The sequence below is a fragment of the Arvicanthis niloticus genome, chromosome 8, assembly GCF_011762505.2.
Source record: "Arvicanthis niloticus isolate mArvNil1 chromosome 8, mArvNil1.pat.X, whole genome shotgun sequence".
In the NCBI taxonomy this organism is placed as follows: Eukaryota; Metazoa; Chordata; class Mammalia; order Rodentia; family Muridae; genus Arvicanthis; species Arvicanthis niloticus.
The window spans coordinates 16340156-16361838 of NC_047665.1; the positions used below are offsets into that span (position 1 = coordinate 16340156).

General features: G+C 45.8%; 1 protein-coding gene across 7 annotated transcripts in view; it reads right to left on the reverse strand.

The window, feature by feature from the left end:
* Kdm1b (lysine demethylase 1B) overlaps nucleotides 1–21683 on the reverse strand; it is a 72995-nt gene that overhangs the window by 4107 nt on the left and 47205 nt on the right. For 4 of the 7 annotated variants that reach the window (XM_076939082.1, XM_076939083.1, XM_034511078.2 and 1 more), the window contains 13 exons: nucleotides 21467–21505; nucleotides 19288–19516; nucleotides 17480–17664; nucleotides 16934–17110; nucleotides 16273–16347; nucleotides 13020–13157; nucleotides 11954–12125; nucleotides 8321–8448; nucleotides 6425–6556; nucleotides 6007–6081; nucleotides 3316–3432; nucleotides 2330–2455; nucleotides 1426–1542 (listed from right to left, as the gene is read on the reverse strand). In XM_076939082.1, coding sequence (XP_076795197.1) covers nucleotides 1426–1542; nucleotides 2330–2455; nucleotides 3316–3432; nucleotides 6007–6081; nucleotides 6425–6556; nucleotides 8321–8448; nucleotides 11954–12125; nucleotides 13020–13157; nucleotides 16273–16347; nucleotides 16934–17110; nucleotides 17480–17664; nucleotides 19288–19516; nucleotides 21467–21505 — 1710 coding nt within the window. Of the gene's footprint in view, nucleotides 1–1425; nucleotides 1546–2329; nucleotides 2456–3315; nucleotides 3433–6006; nucleotides 6082–6424; nucleotides 6557–8320; nucleotides 8449–11953; nucleotides 12126–13019; nucleotides 13158–16272; nucleotides 16348–16933; nucleotides 17111–17479; nucleotides 17665–19287; nucleotides 19517–21466; nucleotides 21506–21683 lie in introns of all 7 variants that reach the window. The other 3 variants (XM_076939081.1, XM_076939084.1, XM_076939080.1) reach the window with 1 other exon arrangement.

A 21683-nucleotide genomic window follows, 5' to 3' on the forward strand; every position in this document is an offset into this window, starting at 1 on the left:
TAGACCTGTGCTCACTGTGGTAGCTTCCTGAGCAGCAGTACGTCCCTCCCATGAACTCCTTCCCTTCTCCAGCCAGGCTTGACCCCTTCCCTTCTGTTTCACCTGCCAAAGACACGTTCTGTACAATAAATAACTACCAATGTCTGACGGTACCCATGGCCCGGCTCATGTGAAAAGACGGTAGAGCAGAATCTGGCCCAGTGCAGAAGGAAGGGTGGTATATCACAACATTGCCGTTTGGAATTTTCAGTAGTCTTCCACAAGACCACAATACAAGGATATATTTTAGTCACTGAACTTTTGTCTGTGGGCCTCTGTCAAGTTTTAACATAAAAAATACTTCGCTATAAAAAAAAAAAATAGTTCCAAATAACTAAAACTCCAGGTAAAACCCAAGCTGATGAGACTGCCTAGTTAGATCCTCTTTTATACAGTTGTCCAGCAGCTGAGTCTTCCCTGAAATAGATTTAGCTTTCAAGTTATTTTGCTTCTATTTCTACTCTTAGAAAAAGACAGTCAAGGCTACTTCTAGATCTCCAAAGAATGGAAAATTAGGTACTTTTTTGAGCCCCTTGTAGGAGAGACTTGTATATGTGGTGCACTAGAAAAGCAATGTTTAGTGACTGCTCAGTGAGAAAGCTCAGCGGGGAAGGGCGCTTCTGCCAAAGCCTGAGGACCTAAGTGATCTCTGGAACTCAGAGTAGAAGGAAGTTGTCCTCTGACGTGTGTGTGTGTGTGTGTGTGTGTGTGTGTGTGTGTGTGTGTGTGTGTGTAAATAAATCCGTGCACATGCTCATTTATATACATAGATGTTTCTTAAAAGAATGTTGTAGTCAAAGCAGTTAAAACAGCTTAGAAAAAACACAGGAGTTTTCTTTTTTAAATGGCCTTTTACAGTCTTAGAAAAGGAAAATACGTGTAAATGATTGGAGGAGGAGGAGAAAAAAAAGAGGAGGAGGAAGAAGAAAAGAGGAGAAGAGGAGAAGAGGAGAAAAGGAGAGTAGCAGCCCCCAAAAGACCCAAATTCAAGTTCTAACCCATCAGAACAGGACTTGGAGTCTTGAGTCTTTAATGGGTAACCGAATTACAATGGGGATGGTAGACAAGGCCTAATTCAGTGTGACCAGCATCAGTCTTTAGAATATAGAAGGAAAAACATTCCAGGATATCAAGAGCATCTACAGCAGGAATCCGAGAGACCAATTCGGCTGACACCTTGAGCTGGCAGAATTAAGTCTCAGCAATGGCTGTGGTATTTGGCTGGGTACTCAGGTGGAGAAAGGGAAACTTCCAGGAAAAAAACAAAAACAAAAACGGATGTGGCCTTCTGCCTTGATCCCTTGTAATGCAGATGGCTTCCAGCCCCACCTGCTCAGATCACATTTACAATAGCACTTTCTTGCTTTCAAGGAGGGTTTTTCTCACCTGCTCCTTAAACAGCTCCCGAAGGATGCCCATGCACTGCTGCAGCACCTGCTTGTCATCCATGGTCTTGAGGGATGCCACTGCCTCCCCGGTGATCACCGACATCAGTACACTCTGCTGCTTTTGCACGCACACAGGGAAAAAGCACAGGACACTCATCTAAACCCTCAGTTCCAGGCAGGGGCCTCACTCTCCTAAGCTGACTTCACTACAATCCATTGTCCTTTATCTCCACTTCTGTCCTCATCAATTCTCCTCATGCACACTACTCACCCCCCAGGCACTCTACCGCCCCCTTCTGGAAAGAAGGAAATGCTCACAAAGTAATGTGTCAAAGTCAAGGTTCCCTTGGCTAGTTATGAAATTGTGTTTGAGAAGCAACAGAAAGATCAAGAAAAATCTGCAGGAATAATTAAACCTTCCCATAGCTTCCACATGGAACTTCCTTAAGACAGTTCCCCAAAGTGAGGAGAGCAGGAACCATCGGCCAAGTTCCTCTGTGTCAGCAGCACAGCTGCAGGGCATATTCAGTTTTCTATGCCCAGGGCTGTCCTCAGCTCTCTCACACAGCTACCCCATCAGTCCCTCACCTGAACCTCCTGTATCCAGCCTTCTTGCTCAGAAGAGACAATAGTTAACAAGTCTGGTCCACTCTTGCTGACCTTACCTGAGCAATTCACTTTCACCCTGAACTACGCTTTCCCAAGCATTGAGTCATACCCCAGGGAACGGAACGGTACTTCTGAGATGCCAGGCAAGGACTAGGACTCCTCCAGAGGAAAAGCTCCAGCCACAGTATCTTCCCTACATACCACGATCTACACAATCTTCATTCGTTCCTGAGCATGGCACAGCAACCCCTAACCTTCAAGAAAGGAATTCAAACCATACCACATTATTTTACCTGGGGGTCCATGTCATAGAATACAGCAAAGAGCCCTCGTTGGCTGGCACTGGGAGGAACATGGCCAAAAAAGTCAGCCCCTTGAACTTTACTGTCCCAAAATCTATATGGAAACTGCAAGGCGATCTAGAAAGCAAGCAGAGAAATGGCTCAAGCACGCTCTGTCAGTCATAGGCCATCTCTAAATGCAACCTAGTGTGTCCACTCAGGAACAATCCCACTAGGTTCAAAACTGCCCATTCTTCCCACCTTGTTCTCTCTCTGAGCTTCTTGCTTACCCACAAGCAACATGCCACTCGAGAGGCTTTCCAGTATCTATGGCATTGCTAAAGGAGACCATAAAGGCTGGACAAGAAAAACACTGGGCTCCCTGAGACCCAGGGAGAGAGGATGGCCATGGAATCAGAACAAACTAAGACGAGCTTTAGCAAAGCCAAACTCGGATAAGCAGATTCGTTCCTCTGCTGGGCATGGTAGGCCGCCTGATAATCTCAGTACTTGCTAGGTGGAGGCAGGAGCATGAGAACTTCAAGTCTACCCCAGGCTACACAGTCTGAGAGCAGTTTAGAGAGCACGAGACCCTAACTGAGGTTAGAGGGAACTGATTAGGAGCTCCTAAAAGGCAAAACGGAATTTAGCTGGCTTTTTTTTTTTTTTTTTTTTTTTTTTTGGATTTTTCGAGACAGGGTTTCTCTGTGTAGTCCTGGCTATCCTGGAACTCACTCTGTAGACCAGGCTGGCCTTTTTAAAAAATCCAAATTACATCAGAAAAATTTTAAATTAGGGCTACATTTTTTCTTAATATCATTTTCCCTATTTTTTAATGGCCTGAATTGGCTATTGGCAACTCCTACATGTATACCGTACAGTCTGTTTTACTCTTGCTCCCTTTTGTTTGCTTAATTGTACAACAGGCCATTATCCAAACAAACCTATCAGCCAGCACTGATCTCTGGATTCTGAGGCTAAGGGACAGTTTAGGTCACCTTTTCAATGATGCCTGCACCCAAGCTGTTGATGGCCTTCATCTTCTTCTCTGACAGAGGTGGATTAAACTGGATGGCACCTCTCTGTAGTATGGCCAGTGGTACAGTGACTAATACCTGTGGGAAACAACGAACAGGTAACACACACAGTAGAAACCGCCCACCTTCTCAGGGGCTCCTAGCAGCCTGAGCATCTCGCCCTTCTCTGCTTCCAGTCGGAAAACTGTCCGCACCCCACTTCAGCACAGGTTGTTCAATGCACAAGAGTGCCCGGGGAAGCGGACGTAGGATCTACACAGGAGCACAATACAGACCCATCCTGGTGGCTAACGAGAGTGCTGGGTCAGGAAGGTAGCAGACATTAGCTCTGAAAAGCAGTGCTACTATGGAAATGGCCAGCCAAGCACGGTGGTAAACACTTGTGACCCCAGCACTGCAGAGATGGAGGCAAGACGATCCTGCCAGCCTGGACTACATAACAAATTCCAGGTCAATCAGATATACAGTGAGAGCTTGTCCACAAAAAATGAAGACAGACAGGGAGGGAGGGCCCGACAGCATCAGCTTGCTCTGTCCTTCCCAATACCATCCCTGTCAACGGCCTATAATATAAAGGAAATGCCTGCCCTTACTAACCTCAGACTCAGAATAATACTTAAACGTATAAGGCAATGACATGCTCCATAACTGATACAGCACATCACAAGTTCTTAGGGTTATAACTGCAAAACCACATGAGAACTTGTAAAGCCGGAAGTACTTTCCTACAGGGGTTTCGCGTGGTTCTAAAAGTCACACTGAACTCTTAAGACTCGGTTGGGTATGGCAGCACAGGCCTATAATACTAGCACTTACATGTCTCACCTTACTGTTCACAAAGTTCTAGTTCCAGAATCATGGCTCAATCAAGAAGTTATTACTACTACCAGCACCAGAACCACTCCACATACAGAAAGACTTGCACCAGCAGAACAGGTGACTCCTGCCTCGCCTTTTGCCTCCCTGGGACCTCTGCTATCCCTGCTGCAGCAGAAGCAGGGGCTGCGGCTGTGGGGCAAAGCCAGGCGGGCCACACTTCCCAGATGTGTGTACAACTGGTCGGATCTCACACACAGGGAAAACCACAGTGGCAAGGGAGCTCTGTGGGGACAGGGAAGGAGGACTGTCTGCCTTTCAGTGTCCCAGGACCAGAGGACTCAGAATGCAGGTGGAATGCAGCTCAACTCTACAATCCTACCTACTCTCATCTTCAAGTACTTCATGTGTCTGGTTTAACCACCAATTCCAGAAGCAACGCAAGCCCGGAGTTCTTCAGGGAATTTTGTCACTGCTTTAGGATGCCTCAGAGTCTCAAATTGTGTTCTCTCCTAAAGTTTACAATTGTTCACATGTGGTAGCGTCCACATGACCAAGGCTGCCATTAACAACAGCTGACTCAACTCCAAAGAAAGAAGTTAAACCTGCAAGTCTTCCTACCATAAGAAGGACAAGCTCTTGAGTAAGCCACCAGTGCCATGGGATAGACACACCCTGCTGGACCATGAGGCCCATTCTCTGCAGGGGCAGCCTAGAGCAAGTTACAGTCCGTCACAGGTTTCTGTCTCCACAGCTGGGTTGGAAAGCTTTCAGTCACATCTTCGAGAAGACATCCAACACAACTGTGATGAGTGCTAGCCACATGATAAAAATATATGGTTAGTTTGCAGCTGTCGATTCACCTGGAAGGCCTAATACAAAGGCTCAGGAGTGCCATGTGTCTAGCCAACATAACAGACAGCGACCTGGCAGGGGAAGACAGACTTTCCTCAGTCAAACAGCCAGCTGAGTTGTAAAAGGTGGTACTTGGAATGCTAACCTTAAGAGGAGCCTTACTTATAGTGGGAGCTTACAGACTGTGACACCACTGCCCAGTGCAAGCTGCACAGAGAATCACGAGAGGCTTAAAAAACATGGTGGGCCACATTCAATGAGAATGCAGGGTGCTGGGACCACTGCAAGGTCTCCCAGCCAGCTGATGACAACCCCATGCATCTTTAGGCTCTGTCCTCCCCCGTGAGGCATGCAATCTTTTGTTTCTGTGTGAATATTCAGGACTGTGAAAAGCTGTCAGAGAGCAATGAGAAGAGAGCAAAGCCTGTGCACCAACAGGTGGCAGTGGCAGGGTCCACCAGAGAGATCTCTTCATCATTGCCCGAACCCCAATAACCAAGCCTGAATTCAGGGTTGGTTAAATCTCTCTGCTCCAAGTAGCTGTCTCTATATTCCAGTACAGGCTTCACACTGATTTCAGGAGCTAGACTCGCACCTTGCACCATCCACCTAATAGCTGATTATCAAACGTCCACATTACATTAAAGTAAGTCAGCTATGTCAAAGTAGTTTCAAGATGAAACTTGAATTTGAAAAGGGTTCCACGGGGGGAGGGGAGGAGGAAGTACAGACTTGAGGTAACAGGTCCCTTTAAAGCATAACCCCACCACGCCCTTTCAGCCCTAAGAGGGCTGTGCTTAGATGGTGCTTGAAGGTTTCAGATTTACGAGCTACACACAACTACTGAGTAGACCTACTTCACTAGAAACCAACAAGGCCCTAGGCAGATGGCCAAGGGCAAAGCTTGATGGAAAAGGCTGTTTCCGTGCCCACAGGCCATGGCAGTACAGCACTCCAACACAGGAGGACCCCAGCACCTACCTTTTGTGCAGAATGCCCCACACCATCTGTCGTGGTGACTTGCACTTCATCTCCAGTATAATCTATACTTTGTACCTGTTCGAGAAGAACATTTTGAAACAATGTGAGGGTTCGAACCTTCCCAACTCCCATGGCATGTGTAGTGCCGAGGACCAGAGTGCTGGACATGTAGCACTCTCATGTGGCTATAGCTGACCCAAAGCTTATAGATCTGTCAGGATAATGGAGCATCCTTTATTATAGCACAGAGACAGACGAATCATCTGTACTATCTTAAGATGCCGTAAGCCCACTGGGATGAAGAACTGAACTATCAGATTAGGATTAGAGAGGTCAGTGTATTATTAGCCAACTGTACCCAGGCTACTCTGGGTATCCTCCCCAAACAAACTGGAGTCTCCCGCCCATCCACACTCACTGGAGATTTGAGTCGGATATCTAGTCCTTCAGCCAGTTTCTCAATGATAGTGGAGTAGCCTGGAGTCAGGAGAGTGTGGTCACCAGCAAACTGGGCAAAGAATTCATTGTGATCCCAGGAGCGAGCCGACACCTGGGAAACAGCACAAGGCCTTAGGAAGCCATAATGTAAACCCTAAAGCTGCCCCTGAGGATATCGAAAGATGCTTCAGGTAGGAGGAGGCACCCAAGTTACCAGTCACAAAGGAAGCCCAGTGGACACCACTGTCTGGGGAAGGCAAACTATGCAACAACCAGAGGGTCTAGACAGACACAGCGGCTCATGTCTCTAGTTTTCAACACCTGGAAAACTGAGGCATTGCCCTAAACTCCAGGCAAGAATAGGCTACACAATAAAACTATTTCAAAATAAACAAAAGTGGCTAGCACGTGAGGAACAGTATCTTGAGATTGTCCTCTGTCCTACGCATACACACGGACACCTACACACATGACAAGTGGGGAGGAGGTTAAACAGTCTGAGCACAGGTTCCACTCCTTGATTTTTTTTTTTTAAGTTCATTTTATGCATTAGCGACTCTGAGAAAGTCAAATTTTTTAGAGACCAAACGGCATTTGCTCAGTGCCACAGGAAAACACACCAGCTTTTCCTCTTCAACAAGGGCAGGAAGTCTGTAGAGGCCAAGGCCCAGCACATATGGGGAAAAGGGCTCCATTCAAATTGTAATGCAGAGCAGCAGTGAGGCAGGGCTGCCCTCAGCATCGAAGCTGCGTAGTAGGTGCCGGATTCACAGCTGCTTAAATGAGCTAGGGGCTTCAAATTTAATTCTATGAGACAGACAGAAATGCAAGGCCACGCTGGTTCCTGGGAGCAGCATTTTTAGCAACATGGCTCCACGAATATGACTCCCAGGGCCACCACACAGGACAAGGATGGGGCTGAGGAGGGAACAGTGAAGGAAGAGACTATTGGCTCCCTTCTCTGATCCAGCCCAGCGGCTCTCCCTTCTTGATCTAGGACTGAGCATCTTCACAGGCAGTGTGGTGACACATGTCTGTAAATTCGTCACCCGGGAGGCTGACAATGAGGAGCTTGAGTTCAGCACCAGCTTGGGCTACAGAGCAAGTGCTTAGCTTTAAAAACAAATTAAAAGCCACCAGCCAATCTGTGATGTGTGCCTGTGACCCCAGCGACATGGGAGGTGGTCTCAGGAGGAGCTGGAGCCACATGTCAAGTTCAAGGTCAGCCTGGGCTACAGGAACAGGGTCAGGAAGATGGCTCTGTGAGTGGAAGTGCTTGCTGTATAAGACATGACCTGGATTTGATCATTAGAGTTTACAGTGAAAGCTGAGACCCAGCTCTGGAAGGCTGCCTGCTAACCAATACATGTATTTGGTGGCACTCGAGCAACCGAATGTGTACACACAGAGAGAAACAAAGACAGGAGAGAGCCTCAGAATAATAATAAACTATGGAATTAATGATACTGTGAAGCCATGGTTATCAAAGTTCTGGGCAATAGAACCTTTCTTCCTTGGTCCCAAACAGCCTAAGTTCCATTTATACACACAATGTGCACACAGTTATAAGCATTCTTTTGTTGTGTGCACAGACGTAGAGGCCAGATTTGGACACTGGGTACCTCCATTTGTCTCTCTAAACCCAGAGCTCACCAGTTAGCTAAGCTCACTGGGCAGTAACCTCATAGATCCTCCTGTCTCTGCCTTCTCAGCACTGAGATCACGAGCACACTCCACCATGTCTCACTTTCTCATGGAAGCTGGGGATCCGAACTCAGATCCTAGTGCTTGTGCATCAGGACTTTCCTGAATGAGCCTGCTCCCCGGCTGCATGCCAGAGTTATGGTACAGCCCGCTTCAGGACCCGCTGGCTCACCTGGTGCAGGCTGCTGCCACAAGCATACTCCAGGTTACTCAGGTGGAACTGCAGCACCTGTCCCTCCAGCTCGCTGAACTGGATGCCAGACTCCTTCACAAAAGCTCGGTAAATCTCCTCTATCTTCTCTGTGGTAGGAACGGATCAGAGCAGAAAGATCAGCGGAGAAGAAAACTCCTGTCCAATTCTTGATCCTGCTTTCCCCCAACAGAGCCCAAAACTTTCAGTCTCAAGCAAACTGAGGAATAAGTAACACATAACTCCTGACGGGGCCGGGGAGTCCTCAGCATGTGGACATAGTTATAAGCATGGAAAAAGCTACAGAGAAAGCTGTACCTTAAGCCATGTCGAGTTCCTGCTTAGCTAGAAACTGTTTCGCCTCTGCTCACAAAGTGAGTCTCTTTACACAAGCATATACAGGATTGCCATTCCCTGTCTGCTCACTGCTACAGCCTGCAAGTTCCTACACCACCTCCCTGCAACTACAGAAGTCTTAGGCTGCATTCTCTTGCGTAGACTTCTGCTGGGTCGGCCATCTCCCTCAATACCAGGAATGAATTCCTGTTGCAACAGACAATTACATTCTAAAAGCTGAGTTGGTGGGTACCTGGTGGCCTCACCCGAGGAGCAAGTATGACCTGCCCGCTCTGAGGCTTGGCCACACAGCTTGTGATCCTTTCAGGGTAAATTCTATCCCTCCTGTACTTGCTTCTCCAACTGTGGAGTTTAAGTACACCCTCCAGTGCCTGGCCCTCGTGCCTTAAAATCTAGTGTTAGCCGGCTGCTGCCTCAGCCTCCCAAGTGCTGGATTACAGGTGCGTGCCTCCATCCTGGCTAGGCTTTCATCTTTATGCTTGTTTTACAGATCATGTAATCTTTCCCACTCTCAACCTCAGCACTCTCTATCCCATTACTATAGAATTCCTGGGACTTTGTTCCGATTGTCTTAACTAGACAGTAATGAGGAGGGTGCACATTAGGTGTCCGAGGGCTCTGGCTTATGCCTAATTCCAAGCATCTTAGTAGAGACGGCTCCTGTTTAGTGACAACAATCACCCACACACGGCGCAGATTCAAGGCTTCTATGGAGTGCTGTGTATCTGTCTGACTAGAATCACCACTGAGCATCTATCTGATCTGTTGGTTTGTTTTCAGAGCTGAAAAACGAACTCAGTGCCTTGAAGCAGGGCAGACAAGTAATCTCCTAAGCTCCAGCCTGAGGTCTGGGTTTCTGAGATAAGGTACATATGTATTAATACTATGTAGCTTGGGGGAGATCAAGGGAGGAGGGGCTGGAACCCCACATCCCAACTCAGCCTCCTCAACACCCTTAAGATCAGCTCAACTTTTGTTTCTTTGCCAACTCCAAATTCTCACTAAAATGTTCTCATTCTTACACTAATTGGTAATACTGAGGTACCCAGGGACCCTGGGTTTGCACCAGGTTTCTGCCCTGGAGTCTTGCGCTCTCTGAAGCAGCCTATTCCTGCTGACAGCAGCTCTACACTCCTGTCACTGTGTGAAAAGGAGAGACTCACCATTGTTACAGCCCAGCCAGAAATGAAGCATAGGCAGACTAAGAGGAGCTTGAACCTAATTTCTGTGTAAGTAATATTAAAACTTTACTGTGAGTCCCTTTTGAAATGACTTCTAGCCCTAAGGCATTCACACACTCGGACACGGACATGGACACACGGACACACACACACACACACACACACACACACACACACACACACACACTTTCTCTCTCTCTCTCTCTCTCTCTCTCTCACACACACACTCCATGTACTGACACTGGACACAACTGACACACTGATAGGTAGAATACAACCGTAACTTCATACAGATATTTGTATACATTAGCAAAACTTTTAAAATAAATTAAGCTTAAACAGTTATAAATTATTCTTGGGCCACCTTTAACTTTTTAAAAGCAAGGCCAAGAGAAAATGCTGCATCAGCAAGTGAGTAGCTAAGAGAAAAACAAACAACCCAGCTAGGGTCTGTCATAGAGGAATAAAATACTAAGAAGAGAACTGGGGGTGATGACACTCACCTCAAATCCCAGCACTCTGGAGGCTGAGGCAAGAGAATTCCAAGTTCAAGGCTAGCCTGGACTACATAGCGAGTCTCTGTCTCAAAAAAAAAAAAAAAAAAAAAAAAAAAAAAAAAAAAAAAAAAAAAAAAAAAAAAAAAAAAAAAAGTAAACTTTGGAGAATTCTCAAGTCAGCCTAACAATCTCAATTCCTAGAGGTTGATCAGTTGGTCTGGACACTATACATTTCAGGGGCCCTGCTGCCTGGAGGGGACTTCTGGGAATTCTGTGATGGTTTGTCTGCCAATACTTCCAAGGATGATCTGACTGTGGGTTGGGTCTCTCGGAGGTGTCAGAGAAGGAAGGAACAAGCCTGTGTGCACATGAATGTTAACTGTCAACGTGACACTAAGTAGCATTTCCTGGCACTGAATGTGACTCAGTGAGATTACATCTGTCAGGATGCTCTGTGAGGAATGCCTCAGTTGCCTTGATATGGAAAGACAAAGCCCGAGAGTGGGCAACAGCATCACTGAGCTTTGGTCCCAGAGTGTTATTAAAGTAGGGAAAGCATGCAAGCCTTTGGTTTGCTCTCCAAGTGCCTGACTGTGGATGTGATGGGACTTTCCCGCTGCGATGGACTGGAACCTAAGCTACCAGCTGGCATGCGAACCTTCAGTTTTTTCCCCAAGCGCCTGACTGTGGATGTGATGGGACTTTCCTGCTGCGATGGACCTGAACCTAAGCTTAAAAAGCCCTTTCCTTCCTAAGCTGCTTTTCTCAGAGTACACCACAGCAACAGCAATGACCTTCAAACACCCATTACCGAAATGGACTATGTTACCAACTGAAGAAGTGAGAACACACTTATCAGAATACATGGGTAAAGAAATTAACATGTTAGAGTTCAAACATTCACACTTCAAAAAAATACCATGTCTCCAAGAAGTACAAATGAAAAATGCAGATCACAAAATTTCAGGTTATATAAACAGAAATGTAAGAGGCAGTACACAGAGTCCCAGCTGGTACCTTCATGGAAATAGGTTGCCATAAGGAGTTAAGTACTGGAGAGTTGTGAGTACAGTTGCCCATTCAAGTACCACAGTTGAAGTTCTGATTTTATATACTTATTTTTAATATACATTAAGCACTTTTTAAAAATACACTAAAAAAACCCCCCAAAACCTTAAATCTATTACAACTGAAGCCAAAGAAAGGAAAGAAATCCTGATATCCAGAGACCTTCAGAAAGTATATATGGGCTAACAACCATATACAAGGAGGGCTTACCACACCACAGGTTTCCATAAAAGTAAGTTTCTCTGGGAGATTGAAAAGTAAATGTTTAGATAATTTAGTTGAACAATGTACCAAAGTTGTGTGTGTGTGTGTGTGTGTGTGTGTGTGTGTGTGTACACATGTGCCCCAGCAAGTGCACATATAAGCATGTGCACGCCAAGCAGCAATGGACCCCAGGAAGGTACTGCCCACCTCTGAGAAAATCTGCAGAGTTCAGCCAGTGTCAGGCATGGAAGGACCGGCCTTCCTGCACACACTACGAGGAAACCATCACACCGCCGTACTCCCCATACCTCCTAAAGGGACATCTTGGAGCAGAGTCTTATCCTTCCTCCACTCAGAGACAATATCCAAGAGAGCATTAAAATGAAAATCCATGCGCTTGTCAATAGTGGGGTCAGTTATCCGTCCACCTTCCTGAATTAAGTCACATCTCTCTCCCAACTTACGCATGCTGATGGCAAGCTTCAAAATAACAAGAAGAACAGGGTGAAGAGTCTTTCCTGGAAAAAAATACCTACAACTTCTAAGCTGAAGTTAGACAGCGCTCTCGTGATGGCTCTAATGACTCAAGACCAAGGCTTGGTTTGCCTGCTGGGGGTGACAGCCAAGCAAAGCAGTAGAAAATAGGTAAGGTGACAACAGCTTCCAGCCAATACACTCAAAGTTTTCAGCTCCTGCTTCTGGTGCTGGGGGCTGCCTGTCCTTATTGACCATTCTGTCTCTACCTCAGATCTTCATGCAAGTAAACACACACACTCAGAGAAGCCTAATCCTTTCGGGGGGCGGGGGGGGAAACAATCACCTTTGACCTACCAGATTGTCAAGATAACAGACAGGATGCTAGGTGACCGACTTTCAGAGAAATACCATACTTTAAAAGTAATACTTATGCCCAAATGTCACATGTACATATCTTGTGTAATATTTGGGGGATACCTACACTAAGGACATTACTGGTTTGAAAGATGAATTTACCTACGGATCCCACACCTTCACCCGCTACATCTTCCAACCCTGCGCTTATGAACCAACTAAGTAGCCTGCAAATGACCCACCAATAAAAATGAAAGAACTTGGGGAGGTCTTTTAAATGCCTAATGGGAAAGGCATGCTTCTGACCATTCTTATTTCCTTTGCAAGAGGATATGAAGTTATGTTTACTGTCCACGCTGGAAGCATGATATGCCCCACCCCACCCCACCCCACCCCCAGCACCGAGGGTAAAACTCAGGACCCCACACAGGCTGGGCAGGTGCTTTATCACAGGGCCACACCCCCGGCTTCATATTAATACTCTATGCAAACAGAGACAAGTTTCATTTTCCTCGTCTACATCCAAGTTTTCAAGACACTCACTTGCTCACACATTAGGGCTACTGGGTTATTAATACAGCCATTGACAATCTGGGGTCCTCTTCCTACTACCACGCCTTTAAAGGACTTGTCATCCCATACTCGGCCTCCAATTCGGTCTTTGGCTTCCAGGACAGTCACCTAAAAAGGTAATTGGGGAATGTAAACAGACCATGACACCAGATGCAGAATTACAGAAAGGTAGAATGGCAGTGTTAATCAGCTCCTTGCTTAGACACTTTAACATATTTCTACAGAACCAACTCTAAGGATGGAGAAGCCCAGGTCTACACTCAAACTAGCCTAGGCTCTAGCGACAAGCAGGTGGGTGGTCTGCAGAATGGATACCGTCCACCACTTCTCTCAAATCAGGTAAGAGTCAGCGAGTGAGCCAGACTGCAGGCTCATGCCTGTAATATCCCGGGACTCTGAGGGTTAAGGCAGGAGGATTGAAGCTACCATGAGTTTGAAGCTACCATGGGCTACATAGAGACTTCTAGGCCATCCTGGACTACAAAGTGAGACCCAGGCCCTATCTCAAATAGAGAATAAAAAAAAAATTGATGAATGAGTGCATTCATCACTGAAAACATTAAACACTGTGACCACTGGGAACCAAACCCAGGTCCTCCTCCAGAGGAGCATGGAGCCAACTCCCCAGGCCCTGTACAAGTTGTTTGTGTAAAAGTGGGTATACGCATGTGTGTATGTATGTGTATGTAGGTATACTTGACCTTATTCTTTGAGGTAGGTTATTTCTCACTGAGCCTGGTGCTCTCCCTTTCACCTAAACTAGCTGGCCAGGAATCTCCTAGGGCTACCTGTTTCCACTCCCCCAGCATGTTGGGATTATAGACACATGCTGCCACATCTAGATTTTGTATGAGGTCAAGAAATCTGAACTCAAGTCTTCATGGTTGCATATTAAACAATTTATACATGAAGCCTCTTCCCAGGTTCCTAGAAATCACATTAAACCCCAGTGTAAGTCATGAACGGTGGCATATGCTTGTAAACCTAGCACTCAGGAGACTGAGGCAAAAAGATCAAATGTGAGGCGAGGCCATTTTGGATTACATGGGATTTCCATCTCAAACAAATCAAACAAGAACTATGTTCTAGAGATGAATTCCCCATGAAACATCTGTTGCTAGGACCTTTCAAGTATATAAGTATGACCTTAAGAAAGTTGGCTGAATCCAGTGAGTGGCACCCCCAGCTCCAAGTTTCTAATGCCAGTGAGTGCTCCTTACTGCAGTGTCAGCCATTGGCTCTGGATCCTCAGGCATACACCCTGAATGTTCTCTCCCAGTTAACCGCTGCTCAGCTTGCTCAGAGAGCTCTACTGTCTAAGCCTTAAATGGGGATGGACCATCTCCTAGGCTAGCTTGCGCATGTGAGTGTAACAAGTCCTCTGCGCACTCCCCAGACATGACTAGGGAGGTCCAGCTTGTGGCTCCACCTCGCCACCCACAGTCCCTGGACTTAACAGCGAGCCACTTGCTGCTATGGGCTGAGCACTAAAGGCAGCCTCCTCAGACTTTGAATATTAGTAGCCTTCCCTGTAATATAATCTTTAAGTTTCCCAAGTAAAAAGCAAATGAGAGACACTGGCCCTAACATCTACTGCTGAAATAACAGACACTTTCTATAGCTGACAGAAGACATTCCCTACCACAGACACGCCCACTAGTCCAGTCGACTTCCCTGCTTTGCAAGGAAGATAATGGGATCCCCAACCTGAGTCCTCTCTCCACCCAGTAGCTACTGAACACTCAAACAACCTGAAACATGACTTCCAATCCTTACCGCCAAGAAGGTACTGTTTAAATTCCTTAGGCCAGACAGGGAAAAGTAAAAGGACTGAGCCTTAAGTTATATTTAACCTGCCTCTGCCAGCATTCGGGAGGCAGAGGCAGAGAGAGAGGCTGAGAGAGAAGCAGAGAGGCAGAGAGAGAAGCAGAGAGGCAGAGAGAGAGGCAGAGAGGCAGAGGAGGCGGAGGCAGAGGCAGAGAGAGAGAGGCAGAAGCAGAGGCAGAGAGGCAGAGGCAGGTGGACCTCTGATTTTGAGGCCAGCCTAGTCTATAAAGGGAGTTCTAGGACAGCCAAAGATTCAGAGAGACACCCTGACTTAAAAAATAAAAGCAAAGACCAAACAAACAAACAAAACAAAACAAACAAACAAAAAAAAAACTATACTTAACTTTGCCTTCAATAAAAAGCAAAATCCTTACAAAGTTTTAAACAGAAGAAACGGGTCCAACTTAGCAACCAGAGAAAGCTAGGGAGAAGGTTCCCATTTGATAAAAATTAGATGCCAAATTCTGAGACGGTGTCTCACTATATGGTCCTGACTGACCTAAAACCAAGCCGGCCTACAACTCAAGATCTGCCTGTCTCTCTCTTTGGTGCTGGCATTAAAGTTGTGCACTACCACACCCAATTGAACCGCCCTCCCTACCCGCTATCAGTCTCTATCCCAGCTAGCAGTGAGCCAGGCATTTTCCAGCAATTAGCATGTTGCTCTGTCTTCCTTAGGAGAAGCTGGATTCCTTACACATCTACAGTGCTAAGGAAGCCAGAATTCTAGCTCAGTCCAGACACTGTTCAATCCACCCTGCTTTCAGAAGCCGTGGCTTTTGTTTTGCAGAGTAAGATTCCAAGAATGACTGGTCAGCATAAGGAAAGCCGATGGCCAGTTCGGAGTGCCTGCCTAGCATTAACAGAAGCTTAGGGTTCCAATCCGCAGCACTAGGAGTTTAAAAAGTGGGGGGGTGGGGGGTGGTGGGAGCACCCTGGGTATTTCAAAAACTTCTCCAGGAGACAGTGAATCTCTGTGCATTCATTTGTTGCTATAAACTATCCCATCCCCTCCACTGGTTAATGATAACCTGCCAAGAACTTCGGTGGATTCAGGTTAGAATATCAGAGTTCCTCTCTATAGAAAGTCTACTGCCCAAAGCACTACCTGCTTTGACTGACTCAGTTGCAATGCCAAAGATTCTCTAAAATCTACTGTAAAATGATGTGGGCTGGTGAGTGTCACAGTCTTTAACTGTCAGCACTTGAAAGACATGTGACTTCAGTGCGTTCTTGGCTAGCCTGGACTATGTACTGAGACCCTGTTTCAAAAGAAAGTCAGTGTGTATATTATTCTTCATTAAACTTAGGAACTAAGTCTTAGAAAATTTGGAACAACAAAGGAGCGGTGAACCATCTGTTCCCACCCCCCACCCCCCTCACCCCAGAGTCTCACCTTCATCCCAAAGTTATGGAGTTGCCTAGCAGCTGCTAAGCCTGCTGGACCAGCCCCAACAACCAGAACAGATTTCTTCAAAAAAGAAACAAAATACCAGTTAGAACAGTGTGATGAAATGCTGTTATAGCTGCTCTGGAAGGTTCTAACTGCCAAGCACTGTTAGGTTACTGTATTTCTCTAGTGTCACTGGGATTTGTTTTCCCACAGTACATGACGGTACCCATCTTAAGTAACTTCATTTTTCTGTCAGCCTGAAAAAACGGTGCTCCTAATTCTCCTCCAGGGAGGAAGTCTTCACAGGTTTTGCTTATGCCTAATGGTTTATGTGGTTTCTGGTACCATCATAGCAACACACTGGTCTCTTACCACAACCAAACGCAAAGCTACTGCACAGCCAGTGGCTTACATTATGGTAGTGTTTAGGAAGAAGATTCTGGCCAGTTCTCTTACTGCACAGCCAGTGGCTTACATTACGGTAATGTTTAGGAAGAAGATTCTGGCCAGTTCCCCTACTGCACAGCCAGTGGCTTACATTATGGTAGTGTTTAGGAAGAAGATTCTGGCCAGTTCTCTTACTGCACAGCCAGTGGCTTACATTACGGTAATGTTTAGGAAGAAGATTCTGGCCAGTTCCCCTACTGCACAGCCAGTGGCTTACATTATGGTAGTGTTTAGGAAGAAGATGCTGGCCGGCTCCCACGGTGAGAACTCCCGTGTTGATGAGACCCTTCCTTGTCATGAAGTAAAGAATCCTCTCCACTTCCTGAACGCATCGGATGCGTACAAGGCCCCGAACGATGACATGGGGAATGCACTTCTGAGGGGTGAGAGCTTCCTGTGTTGACAACAAAACCAAAACCAACAGCAACAGAGTAAGTAACCCAATTAAAAACAACAACAAAAACTAAACAAAAAACTAGGGCAGAGGCATGTGACTTCAGTGCATTCTTGGCTAGCCTGGACTAGCAAAAACTATGTACTGAGACCCTGTTTATTTTTCCATTTTGTTGTTAATACAGGGTCTCACTTTGTAGTTCTAGCTGATCTGGAACTCATCATGCAGACCAAGCTAGACTTGAATCCACATAGATCCACCAGCCTCTGGCCTCTGCCTCATGAGTGCTGGGATTAAAGGTGTGCAGACTAGTTTCCTAGGTAGTCCCTGGAGCCCCTGCTCTGCTGCTCATGGCATGCTCTTACTTACTTTGCAGTTTGTGTACCACAGAGCAAGGATGAGGTTTCGCAGAGCCAGGTACATGGTGGGGTCTCGAGAATACTCTGGAAACTCATAGAGCTCATCCAGCTCCATCACGTCCGGCCTCACACACAGAGCTTTGCCACACTCATTGGGCTGGTAGAACGGCTGGAAGTACCGGTTCATGCCTAGAACTGACAGGAGACAGGCAGGCGGCTCTGCAAGCTGGGACTTTCAGATCCACAAGAGACACATGTATGTGTGTACACACACACACACACACACACACACACTGGAACACATCATCTAACATTCTAAACACTAGTGCTACATCCCAGGACTCAGCCTATGGTAACCTTCTAGACACTAGTTTTCTTAAAACTGAACAAATGCTATAAAGGTGGTGTCTTCAAACCTGCTTCTTAACCAAAAAAAAAAAAAAAAAAAAAAAAAAAAATTTTTTTTACAGTATTCTAAATGTTTTTTCACATATTAAATATAATGTCTTTATATTTATATTTGGCTTTATATTAAATAATTATATGTGTTTTATACATATATTAAATAATTATATATATGTTTCATACATATATATTAAACAATTACATATACGTTTTATACATATATATTAAGTATAATGGCTTTATATTAAACTCAGTGGCTTTGTGTCTTACTATTCAACCATTCCCCTCCTATGGGCATCTAGGTCACACCTAGCACAATCACAACTGTAAGCAACACTAACGTAAATTTCTTTGCACATGCAGTTTTGGGCTGACTAGCTTTAGTGTAGCATTTTAGAAATGTTCTAAAGTCCCATTGTAAAGTCTTCACACACTGCCAAACTGTCTTCACAAATGTGTACTCCTTCAATAATGAGTGCCCAGCTCAGTACACACTCAGAACACTTCCACACTAGCCCTCACCCAGATCTCTGCACAGCTCCACCACCCAGTATTATCAGCTAAATCCTTAATGTCAGGCCTTGGTAGGAAAACCTAGTTTCACTATCAAAAATGTGCTTTGTTCATGTACAGATGGAAGACTAGGGGTTGTTAGGACTCCTTTGAAACCAGTAACATTCTGCCCTGACATGAAATTCTGAATCTTTTAGAGTGGATTTCCATTGCTGTCATTAGAGACAGAAAGATGAGAAATAAAAACAGTGATCACACAGCCCAAACTTTGTTCTGGAATGTCAGAGTCTATGAAATCAGTAATAGGCACAGTTGTCCGACTTTGAAATAAACACTCATTAAATCCTCTGTAATTCACAGTTAGGAGCTACAGGCTTTCCAAGGCAACTGTACATTGTCTACTAACAGTGTGATAGATCTGCAGGGCTATCCTCCCTCAGCATCCTCAGAGAACTACTTTCATGACTCCCTACCCACACAAGTCTCTCAATCATACATCCCCAAGTCCCTTACTTAAATGGTGCAATGTTTGCACAGGCCCATCTCTAGACAATTCAACACTTAATACAACATAGATACTGTAGAGATAGCTGCTAGTGATCAGATATCCTCTCTTCTCACCACCATAGTCACACACAATAAAGTCTGTAATATGGAACCTGCATATAATGAATACAGGCAGGACTGCTTCCCATGTAGCTTTCCACCCAGGAAAGATTCGGCTGACTCTGTAGATGCAGAGCAGGTACATGTGACGACCAACTGCATAACCGAATGCATGCAACAGTGCTTTATACCACGTCACATACACTAAAAGAGTCTTCTGCAGTTTGCTTACCCTTAAATTTCCAAGAAGGGGGCCAAGGGATGGAAGAAAAAGGGTACCAGAGCATCTCTCACCAAGTGAAGAGGAGGCTGCCTTGGAGGGTTCCATCTCCGCTGGGCTGGCACTGCCGGTGGCAGTGGTAGTGGCTGTGACGGTAGCCCGATGTGTGCTGGTGCAGGAGGGGCTCATGCCAACGCAGTCGGGGTAGTAGGCAGAGAGCAGCGGTGCCGCCACACTGTCCTTCAGCAATGGAGGCTGGATGAGCATGGAGTACCACCAGTGGTTGGAAACTTCCATCACCCTCTGTGATGGATCAACAGGAGGAAGAAGGGAAATGTACATGCTGAGGGTGGTTACTCATCTTTGACTACAGCTCTCCTGTTCCCCCCACATCCAGACTCAACAGTTCTCAGTTTCATACAAAGAATCAAACAAAAGCTGCTGAGGATACACAGAGACAAGCTTTCTTAGATAAAATTCTTCCCCACATTCAGAACGCCTCCCTCCTGAGCCAGAAAACCCCCACTGACACCAGGTAAACATGCTGCTTCCCCAATACCCCAGGTCTGCCTCTACCCGCCCCCTTCTGTGATACTTGTATTTTAAATTCTGCAACCTAAAAAAGACTTAAGGGAAGTTTCAAATGAAGAATTCTCAAGATCAGGTCAAGGTCAGTGGGCGACTGTCTTGACTGCTAATTGACCCAGACCACTGTGGGTGGCACCTTCCCTAGGCTAATCCCCAAACTGTGTAAGTGTGAAGAAAACTATCAGGAAAACAAAAGCAGAAGGCAAGCAAGCATACATATTCTCTTTGGTCTTGACTACACTTACGATGGAACTAGCTGCCTGAGTTTCTGCTTTGCTCTCCCCTCAATGATGGACTCTGAGCCTGGGACCATAAACCAAGTAAGTTCCCTACACTTTTTGTCTGGATATTTTATCATAGCAGCAGAAATAAACTAGAACATTTGCTCAGCTCCAAACAATTCAGCTACTGGCATCCAGAGTCTGGCATCTTAAAAATAATGAAGCCATTTTGTTCCGGGGTCATGCAGCTCAGAAGGAAACTGAGTAAACCCTGCATTTGCTATGAGCCTCTAACTGCCTTTGCTGGACGAATACCTGAAGGGGGATGCTCCAAACTAGTCTCCACAGGCTGTAAGCGAGACAGTCAGCAACCAGGAAGCCCTTGCTAGGTGCCAGTCGTGGAGGCCTGTCTAGGACTATGTCCAGAGCCTCCCTGGCTGGGGCTATACCTCAATGGTAGAGTGCTTGCTTAGCATGCCCAAAGCCAGGGCTCTTTCCCCAGCACCATGAAAGTAAAGTAACTCAAGTCCTTTTACCCCATGAATACAGACAGCCTCTGTCTTAAAGTCAAGATCTTCTGAGTACAAAATGGCCTTAGTATCAGAGCTGATGCATATGGTATTCTAACTGCACTTAAGTTATCTTTCCTTCTTTCTATAAACGCATCCTGTTTATCCCAAACCCAGAATCCACCTGGTCCATATGGAAACAAAACTTAGTAAAAAAACAAACAGAACCACTCCTTCCAAGAGAAGAAATGGATTCAAAGTGGCTCTAATACATGTCCCTTCTCCCTTTATCTGAAAACCTGCCACGTTCCTTAAACTTGAGACACCAGCAACAAGCTCAAAGTACCAATTCTGAATCACTGAAAATTAGAAGGACTTGGGAATTTAGGGAACTCAGAATATTCAAAATCATTTTAAACCAGATCTGGTTACATGGCAAGTGGAGCCAGAAACAGCTGGATTGTGCCAGGGCACGACCAGCTAGATCCACTTCTGAATCTGAGCAGGGACAGGGTGGAGTGGCTACCTTTTGGTCAGAAGGCACCAGAACCCTCTCCTGCTGCTGAGTCCAGGCCAAGAGAATCCATCCATGGCCACCCTTCTCTTTGTCTGGTAAGGACTCAGTGGAGGAATGGTCATAGCCGTCACTAACAAGCAAGTGTATGAAGTCTGATCCCCGCAGCAAGGTAGGAGCAGTCTTCCCTCTTGTGTCCTTTAGAGTAAAGCAATGTAGCCTTACATTCTTTTAACTGTGAGGGGTAATGCATCTACACCACCACCGCCATCACTGGCTAAGACAGTGGGCATTTTCACAGTGCAGTCAGCAGGTTCGAGTCAGAAGGCTTTGATGTACATCCAAACAGATGCTAATCATTTACTTAGTGAACTTATCCTTAAAGGCCCAGTTAACTCTGATCCAGAACACAAACACTCACCAGATCCTCAGGGAAAGAACAATGATCAGGGGTGTCAGGCTGCAAAAGAAAACCAAGTCTGAAGTAAGTATTTTCATAACATACGGTCTTAGTTGTCCATTTTCTTTCAATATGATACCTCCCCCTTTTTTAAAAAACCTGTTTAACTGTCAAGAAAAAAAATGCAGGACATGTCACCAGATGAGAGTGTGGGAAGATTGGTACCTTTATTAAGATG